General features: G+C 37.4%; 1 protein-coding gene across 1 annotated transcript in view; it reads right to left on the bottom strand.

The window, feature by feature from the left end:
• si:ch211-51c14.1 (protein kinase C and casein kinase substrate in neurons protein 2) overlaps nucleotides 1–10,000 on the bottom strand; it is a 27,286-nt gene that overhangs the window by 932 nt on the left and 16,354 nt on the right. Inside the window, exons 3-10 of the mRNA XM_026917182.3 lie at nucleotide 10,000; nucleotides 8,435–8,670; nucleotides 7,287–7,442; nucleotides 6,892–7,067; nucleotides 6,470–6,590; nucleotides 2,551–2,624; nucleotides 2,129–2,208; nucleotides 1–1,921 (exon numbers count right to left, since the gene is read on the bottom strand). The exon at nucleotides 1–1,921 is cut by the window's left edge and continues 932 nt beyond it; the exon at nucleotide 10,000 is cut by the window's right edge and continues 156 nt beyond it. Of these exons, the coding sequence (XP_026772983.1) occupies nucleotides 1,812–1,921; nucleotides 2,129–2,208; nucleotides 2,551–2,624; nucleotides 6,470–6,590; nucleotides 6,892–7,067; nucleotides 7,287–7,442; nucleotides 8,435–8,670; nucleotide 10,000 (954 nt within the window). The 3' untranslated portion in view covers nucleotides 1–1,811. The remainder of the gene's footprint in view (nucleotides 1,922–2,128; nucleotides 2,209–2,550; nucleotides 2,625–6,469; nucleotides 6,591–6,891; nucleotides 7,068–7,286; nucleotides 7,443–8,434; nucleotides 8,671–9,999) is intronic.

Raw genomic sequence — 10,000 nt, 5'->3', positions numbered from 1 at the left:
AAAAAATATCAGGATCCAGACGTGCAAAGCTGACAGGGATACAGCTGGAATTGCAGCCAAGATATCTCTACCACATATTCTCCAGGGGGTGAACCAAAAAAAATGCCTGTTTTTTTTTTTTTTTTTTTTTTTTAGACATATTGTGTAAATCAAGTGTTTAAAAAAAAATCACAATTAAGTTCGAGGTTGTAATGCTACAAAATATAGAAAAGTTCATGGGGGGTGAATACTTATGCAAGGCACTGTATTGTATGCAGTTTTTTTTTCCCAGATCACATGATAACATGTTTCTGTTTGTTTTCTAGCATGCGCTAGACATTTGTTATGATGACATGATGCTGTATGGGTATCATCTTAAATGTAAAATTTCTGTTTGGTCGTGTGTTTAGGGTTGAAGTGCTCCTCCAGATGTTACACTAGTCTATCAATAACTCGTTAAGTGAAATCTTGAGCGAATTATTATCAGGAAAGTACAGTATGCTAGCATAGCATCATGCATTAAAGGGATCGGTACAATCCCAGGAAAGGCAAAGATGTTTAAAAGTATTAAGGGCACGTCTTTTTCCCTTTGATTTCAGCCAAAGTGAACGTTTTAGATTAGTGTAGTGATGATCATAAAGAATTCATCAAGCTTAACATATACTCAGATGTATATATTCATGGGACAAATCATGACGACTTAAAACTTCGTGATAGTGTTCATAGAGCTACATGACACCTGCATAAGCCCTGATATAAAAACTTTCAAATTCTGACAGAGTAGAGTAGACTGAGCTACGAAGTCAGTTGTCATGACATTCCAACAGAAATCAATCAGGAAAGTGTCATAACTTTATGTCAAGAACAATCTATGTCACTTGACTCAGGTGTTATGTCAACCTGACGTAGTCTTTATGTCAGCTGACACTGACTGGACGTAGCGCTTCACGATTCTTCATGAAATCGACTGGTCAGATATTCAGCGTGATAATCTCCCTTCATAAACCTTCTACATGCTAGCGTATGAACTGTACCGTGTATCTTCATGTCACCTCGATCCTGTTTCGACTCCTCCGACTCGAACAAAACACCCGAACATAAAAGCAACATTTTCTGCTGCATAAAAGCACTTTTCTTATTCTCGCAACTCTAAACACGTACACAAGCACTTCAGCTGCTTCCTGCACACCTTCTCTCTCAGCAGAAACTTTTGAGCTTACACAGAAAATAAAAAATAATACAAATAAAATAAAAAAAAAAAAAGATGGACTGGCAGGAACTTGGGAAGCTCCGAACGCAGTCAGGACCCAAGAGGCAGAGTGTGGCGGGGTTTCAGTACTGTTTTGAACACGACCTTGTCGACTTGCCCGTTGAAGTTCTGCACAAGATGTTTGTTCAGTGTCACATGACTGTAGACTTCAAAGGCAAAAGTTACCCAGAAGGCATTGCAATCTGACACAGTTTTATAAAAAAGACAGACTAGGCTTTGTTTTTCTACGTTCTGGGTTTCATGTTATAAACTATTGTCTATTGCCTGTGATCGAAATTAATCTTTATCATTTTAAATCAGTTAGATAAGCTAATTAGCTAGCTGGCTAATTAGCATGCTTGGTAGCTAGCTAGCAAACTGATAATAACTGTGTGTGTACTTCAAAGTAAAAAAAAAACAAAAAATGTAAAAAAAATCATGTAGGAAGTGGCTGTGTCTCGTAAGCGCACTCGTGTCATGTCATTGACAAGGGCATGTTCAAAGCAGTGTTGGACTGTGTGTGTGTGTGTGTGTGTGTGTGTGTGTGTGTGTTCCATCACAGTGGTAGGTGGCGCTGTTGGACCTACACCACCTCCACATAGTTTGCTGGATAAAGACCCTCTTTGCCTCCATCCATCATCCCTCTACACCAACCCTGATCATCCTCATCCTCGATCTTCACGAACTCCTCACCTGCAAACACACACACACACACACACACACACACACAACAGGTCAGAAGAGAGAATTAAATTTTAGCATTACTGTAGCTGTTCTAGCCAGAGACACTATCATTATTATTATTATTATTATTATTATTATTATTATAAGCAACTGTGACAAATCTATTAACGTAATTAGAGAAACAGTACACACACACACACACACACACACACATACCAGTTTTAAAGGACAGCTCATCTGGCTCCTGTCCAACATAATCATAAAGAGCTCGGACTCGAATTCCACCAATCATTACACTGAGAGGAAGAACACACACACACACACACACACACACACACATTAGGTTTAGTACAAACACTGTAGTAACTTAAGTGATAACAGGAACCAACTTGTTTTTTCCTGACGTTCTGCAACATTAAAATGTAACTATAAACAGACAAAAAGTATGATGTGTCAGTCTTTAATGAATGAAAATGTCATTGCTGTGGTGTAAGAGGAATAAAACACTCGGGGATGTGCTGTTACAGAAAAATAACCAACTCTAGTGTGGTAACAGTAACTCTGCTTCATTACACCCCCTGTGGTTGATTATTTTCCTATAACAGCATCTTCATCACTTCAGTGTAACAGAGACTCACCCTCTCTCCATCACCACCGCTTTCTGCTCCAAAGCTTTCTTTCCCTTTTTAAGCTTCTTGTCTGGTATCCATTCCTAAGAGAGAGACGATTATAGAGCAGATCAGAATATCTGTACACGGACCGGCTTCTGGGTGGAAACCTCAACGGCAGAAGTAGCTAGTTTCAGAAAAAACAGCGAGTGTATTGTTATTTAAAGTTAACCTTTTTCAGCTGCAGAGCTCCCTCTCTCTCACACGCACACACACACACACACACACACACATTATTCTGACAATAGTTTAACTTTCCAAAATCACTGAAGATGTGAAGATCAGTTTATAAAAATAGACTTTAACAGTGAACTTGGACCATAAGCAGTTTTAGAAGATGTTAATATTAACAACAGTGTTTTTTTTTCCACACTGTGAATATTTAGATGTAGTGTAACGCCGGGCGATGCAGGGTTGCCAGGTCTCAGTAAAAGATCCAGCCCAACTACATCTCAAAAAGAGCTGAAACTAGCCCAAAAAAGTTTAGGCACTGGAAAAGAGAGATGCCCTTTTCTTATTTTTCTCAGTCTATGCGTGGGAAACAAGTTCGCTCATTTCTTATTCATAATATCTGCAATACGTCTTTTATCATCGCCTGGACATTATTGACTCCATAATCCCTCTTTCCCTCCCAATCTGTGCAACATACAGTATCTTACAATAGACATGGTTCTGTACATCATACACACTGTCTGCACTTACACGTTCCCTTTGTTTGCCATAAACTATATTTAGATTAGATTTAATTCCGCCTTGAAAAAAGATCTTGGACTGTTTTTAAACTGGCCAAAAAAAACAACTCTGAACTGCAGAACTTGCTTTTTTTTACCTACAAACTTTTTGGTAATCAATTATTTTATTGCTTTTAAGTATGACATAATGCAAAGATGCATGTCAATCAAAACATTATACATTATCTCCCACCCAAATCAATATTATTTGATTATACCATGTTATACTATGTCTTCTCTCTCATATAGGCGACATTCATGAACCAAAATAGATATAAAATCTTATGTAGTAACACACACCCCAAAAAAAAGAGCGAAAAACAAAACAATTTGTTTACATATGCAGATTGTTTACACAGGAAAAGCAATAATATCTAATTTGACAATAGAGCCTTAACTTCATCTGCCACACAAGTCCCTTCACCCGCAACCTTGTTCCAACTTTGGGGTAAAAACTACAACCCTGGCAACCACAAGCCTAGAAAGTTTTACCGCTGCACACCAGCAGAGGTCATTGCATCCATAGCTCTAATGCGACCCCTGACCCCTGACATACACTCCCAGGTCACTTCCTCATTCCACAGTATATAAGCACAACAGGTTTAGTGTCACGTCTTAACCGAGGCTTCCAACATGGAGGGAACAGAGAGGAATGCGAGAGAATAGTGTTGATATTGAAAAACCAAAAAGTAAAGCAGAAATTACTAATTTTGCACAATGATGATTTGGAAAGTTTGGAAAGACAAATATTTTTAAACATCCAGAAAAAAGGGTTAAGGAAATGTAAGAAGGAGAAACAGAAATGAAGGAGAAACAGAAATGAAGGAGAAACAGAAATAAAGGACTCAGACTGCTGTTTCAGCAGATTACAGGTTGCTCACAAAGCTTTCAAACAATCTGTGTTGAAAAATGGTTTGTTTCCTGAGGCTTCAGGTGCCGACTAGGGGCCTCTACTGGTTAAAATATATTGGCCTGTGTAGCATGTGGAACTGTTTTCAATCACAGTAGTGTGTGTGTGTGTGTGTGTGTGTGTGTGTGTGTGTGTGTGTGTGTGTGTGTAAAATTTGAACCAGTAAAATGCCAAAAAGACAAAAAAAAAAAAAAAAAAAATGCCACATGTAAGATTTATCAAAGAAAGGAAGCGCATTATGTTCTTATCGTAGTCTTGACAAGAGATATTTCTCTGCATGTTGATGAAGTTTATAATTTTGTGAATTACAGTTTGTTTTGTAGCAGCATCTGTTCTGCAAAGCGCCAGCAGACAGAACATGACATGTTGGGAAAATGGGGATAATGTTTTTCATATATATGTACATATATACACTCCTGGGGGAAAAATGGGCCAAGCCCAAAATGGGCAAAATATAAAGCTTTTTATGGTCTTAACTACAAATCATTGGTCAGGAAATGAGCAAGAATGCAAGAAGCAAAAATAAACAGATAAAGGAGCTTAGTATGGGAGAGCTTTTCCCTTTGATAACAGATAACTTTTGGCAGATAACCAAATAATCACTAATCTTTTGAGAAAAAAGAAATCCCAGAAGATATTTTTGAAAATGGAGGCACAGGAGCTCGCAGGAGTGCATCTGTTTCATTCTTGCTCATTTCCTGACCAATGATCATATATTAATATTTAATATTATATAATATATCATTTATTTAATAAAACTTAATATTTGCCATTTTGTGCTTGGTCCTTTTTTTTTTTACCCAGGAGTCTCTCTCTCTCTCTCTCTCTACACATATATATGTATGAATAACACAAAAAAAGTTAAAGAAGAGATTTTATTTTTAATTAAACTCAAATCCACGATAACTTTCACAGCTTTCTGTCGATATAAGCACATGAGGAGAGACATTAGACGGCAGGAGAGGCCTAGAAGACTGGAACACAGCACCTGTTACGGTTAAAATCAGTTTCATCATTTCCTCCAAAACATCAAAAGCTCCCGCCCACAGTGTTTGACTGACAGACGACCTTGATAAAAGCGAAGATGTAAATACAAAGAGGACTGCATTTGTGTTTTATTTCGGGCCGAGATGGAGCGTGAAGAAGAGGAAATGCAGTCGTAAATGTAAGGATTGCTAATACGTTTCCCAATATGGCAGAATCAGCAGTTTACACATTGAAAATGACCTGACAAATGAACTTTGCATGGATTATGAGTGTCACACACACACACACACACACACACAGTAAGGATAGACACACACAAAAGGATACACACACACACACAGTATTTTCTAATTAGCATTTGAATGAAGTGTGTAGAGTATGCTGCAATAGTGCACGACTGAGAAAGAGAGAGAGAGAGAGAGAGAGAGAGAGAGAGAGACTTTAGGTACAAGGTACTTTAAATTATAAGTACATAAGTAAGTAAATAAATACAAAAAATAAATAAATAATGCAGTATGCAAGTAATTGCCCAGTTCAATCTAATAAAATATTCAAAGAGATACAGGGTTAAAAAGGATATAGATTAAGCAAGCTTTAAAAAAATAAATAAATAAAAGTCTTGACATCAGTACTTACACTCGAGTCCATTAGGTGGCAGTAGTGCACTATAACGTTCTAACAAGTAGGCATCTTTGAGAAGTCTTGCTAATTCCTGTATTGACCCTTTGGATTGTCCATTGTTTGTTAGGATTTATAATAATTCACTCTGCACATGGATCCTGAGCCTGGTTCATTACATGTACATTATAGCTGAGTATTCTGATATTTAATTACAAGCTTACTGAAATCATTCTGTGTATTTTTTCCCTAATATCTTGGTTAAATAACTAGATAATACTGTTACACCAATGCAGCGTTATCCACATCTCACTATTTTAAATGTCTAGAGGTGATAAGTGAAGGACTAATGGACTAATCATACTGCTGGAAGAATTTCTTTATAATTGTTAGCAAGAAAAACGTTACACGAATGCATCGAGTTGTAAAACTACCACCACCATGTTTCTCATTTCAGATCAGTGATGCTGTCTGTGCTGTATCTAAGGACTCAACTAATGCACTGGATGCAAAAGTTTGTGTCCATCATGTTTTTTTATGGAAAAAAAGGAAAAATATTCCTCTATTTTAGAGTTTATTTACAAAAGGAAATAGAATTACAAATAAAAATAAAGAATGAATTAAGAAAACAACAGATCAGTACCTGGAACTGAGGCCAGTCAGTGGGCATCCCCGGGCCGTGTGTGTTCTTCCACCAGCGCAGGTCCTCCTGCTCATTAATGGCCATCAGAGCATCATGGAGCTCGTTATACACAGCCTTCACACTGTCAGAGAGACAGAGAGAGATATTATACACATCTGAAAACTTCCTCCTCCTCCAGAACCACCAGCAAACATGAAAAATTACCAACTCAGCAAATTTAATTAAACGGCTACAAAACAATAAATCTACCCACCAGACTGGCAAATTATTTCCCCATTAAACACATTAAATTAAAAAAATAATAATAATGCTTTGTGTTCTCTGGGACTCGGAAAAATGACACTTTACTGTATACGTGAATAAAAATCTGCGAACACAGCAGCTCGATATGCAGAAACGTAGAACATGAGCATTACGCTAACCTCTCGTTGTTGGTGACATCGAGGTGTCTGTGGATGGACAAAAAGACCTGCTTGAGGAAGCTGATCCTCTTCCTCTCCTCCTCCTGTGATTGGTCGAAGATAGATTCCATTTCCTCCATGTAGCGCGGGGCATAACGTGTCACTTCCTCCAGAACCTTCTCGTACCGGGCTCTCACCTGCGCCGAGATGCAGTTTGTTAAGCGTTAGTGGAAACCTGGGGTGATAACTGGTAGAAGGTTATCTTCTGCAAATTAGTAGCAAATACCAGTTTAATCAGTGCTGGTAGCTATTGTTAGCCTTGATCTTGAATTTGAGTCTTTTAGATCTATAGTCGGAGGCATTTTAATATAGTTTAATTTATGCAGTACTCCACCCTCTTAGAAACGCAGACTCACTTTCTGAGTCTCCTGCTGTGCGCTCTCTCGCTCGTCCTGGATCTTCCTCTGTTTCTCGATGGCGATGTCGGGGTTTCCCTGAGCGTGAACCTCCCGTTCCCGAGCCATGTGCTCCTTACGACACGCTTTATGAAACGCCGCCTTCGCCTTCTCCAGCTGCACAGATGACGAGACAGCGCGGGACAGCGTGAGGCAGTGGTAACTATTTAGCAAAGTGAAATATTAGCAATATAAACACTATTGATAGAAGCGGACGGCCTACATCTCCTCGTGTACGTTAAGTTAATATTATTATAACATTTGGTAAGTGTTTAACACCTTCTGAGAAAATTAAACGCTCTAAAAACATACTTTGTAATAATGGGTTTCTTACACAACGTTCCCACATGGACAAAGACAACAGGATTGTTACTATTAATGTTACCAAACAAATAAATAAATAAATAACGTTGTATAAAATTTATACAAATGCTATATTAAAACGTTTTCAGATCACCAAGAAAACTTTACGAAAACAGAAAGAACTTTCTTTCAAATGTTTACATGAAAAACTGTCATGTTTTTTGCTTCATATTTAAAAACTCCAGCCATTTTTAACAGTAGTAGCAAACTAGCAATCTAACCCAATATTAATAACCGTATAAAGTCTCTCAGCTTTTTCTCACCAAGCGTAAAAACTTCAGGATGACATTAAGTAGCTAGATATTTCTTTTTCCCAAGTCCTTTCATGTAGCATTATTTAATAATAATAATAATAATAATAATAATAATAATAATTCACTTTTTATTTAAATTTTAATGAAGTTGAATCCAGTTTTAAATCTTTATACACAAATTGAAGTGATTAAAATTCAGATTGTATCATTTGATAAAAAAGAAAGAATTTTAAAGCATTTCTGCAATAAAGAATTTTTTAGCCCTGAATTTTGTGCGTCAGAAAATGTTAAAATTGAATTTCAAGTTAAATCCAGTTTTAATGCCTTATGTACAGATTCAGATGACTTCACTTTTATGTATTTTAACTTCAAAATGTGATTTACATTTTTAAAATAAAGCATAAGTGTCATTTAAAATTCAAAAGCAGGACTTTTGTGCCAGGAGATGAGCAGTAATTACTGAGGGATGTTCTCAGCAGTAACTCTAACGACCTTCTTGAGTCTCTTGGCCCAGGGTTTCTGAGCGCGAGCGAATCCTGTCTCAAAGTCCTGCGACTCCCTGAAGCCACCAAACATCTTCTTATGGAAGGTCTCCTTCTGCCACGTCCTGATCCGGTCTCCTTCCTCAGAGACCAGGGAGCGGCAGATGGAGGAGTGCAGGGTGGAGAGCCGATCGGCGGAGGAGAGGAAACACTGCCACGCCCGTAACAGAGAGCCATAGAGAGGACCTGCTCACACGAATACAGAGAGACAGAAAACTGTTCAACACTGACAAAGCATTTACAATTTTTTTTTTTTCACACTGAGGTGCTTGTTTTATGCTTTTAATTATTTTTATAAATTACTAAATGTTTTTTTTCTCTCATATTATACATTATCTCCAAATAGACATGACCAGTGTGCTCCTCCACTGTGGAGTTTATAACCTATATGTAGCCTAATTTCTTAAACTTCAGGTTTAAGAATGATTTTTTACCAACTTCATAAATACAATCCAACCTTTTTAAATCACTTTTAACTCTGTAGTAAATCGAATTAACGGAACGTTTTGTACATTTGTACGTTTTTTGCAAGACTCCTTACTTGCTAATCTGTCTAAGTTTATTGCTAGTAAACCATCGAAGTGATCAACTAAAGTATAATCAGTTTGTATCATCTATACACACAAAACAAGAGACAGTTATGAACGGGTTTCTATAACTGCCAGTGGGCGTCACCTCACAGCTAAAGAGAAAATAAAAACACAAGCCAGAATCAGAAATATTTACGTTTGATGCGAGGACAGAACACTACAGCGCAACGCCAAAATGTTGCCCATCAACTTGTTTATTTTTTGTTGAGTTTGTTGAGCAAAGACGATGTACGGAATTAGAAATTTTATCAGGAGAGGAATTCATAAACTCGTTCATTTCCCTTATTCTGTATTCATGCAATTAACTAGCTACCATTAGCTACCATTTTTCAGCTTCGTCAGTAAGGTTTCCAGGCCAAAACACAGGACTGGACGTCGCACTGGAGGTTCTACTGACCAGCTGGACTTGCTAATAAATTTATCCTAACACCTTTCTACGTCCATTTGCTGGTTTGTTTTTTTCCACGTAATAGGATTCGTCACCGGACACAGCGGAGATCTCAACGATGATACGTATTAACGAAGTTAATACATTTCGTCCCATTTGAAGTTGAAGGAGAAGTAAAATTGTGTGCTGATTAGGTGCTTAATTAATCAAGGTAAAATCTTTTTCTCAGTCCAATGGTGTCAGTGTCTGTAACTATTTACTAAGATTTTAGATTTAATATCAGTTCAGTTGAAACTTTGCTTATTTTTAATAGCGAATGTATCTCGGTGATGCTCAGTATAAATGGAATAAATGGAAAATCCCTTCCTGTACTTGGAGATCTTCCTAATAGGAATGGAAATAATAGTTGGAGCCATTTGGAAGCCATCCACATCTCCTTTTTGGTTTCAGTTTTGCTTTTTTTTTTTGTTTTTTTAACACTCAGCCATTTTTAACCCTTTCACTCCTTGAGCTGAACATGATATGTGCAGTACTCACT

This window comes from Pangasianodon hypophthalmus, chromosome 13, assembly GCF_027358585.1.
Source record: "Pangasianodon hypophthalmus isolate fPanHyp1 chromosome 13, fPanHyp1.pri, whole genome shotgun sequence".
In the NCBI taxonomy this organism is placed as follows: domain Eukaryota; kingdom Metazoa; phylum Chordata; class Actinopteri; order Siluriformes; family Pangasiidae; genus Pangasianodon; species Pangasianodon hypophthalmus.
Note: the sequence above shows the minus strand (reverse complement) of the source record. Positions and strands in the feature narration are given on the sequence as shown.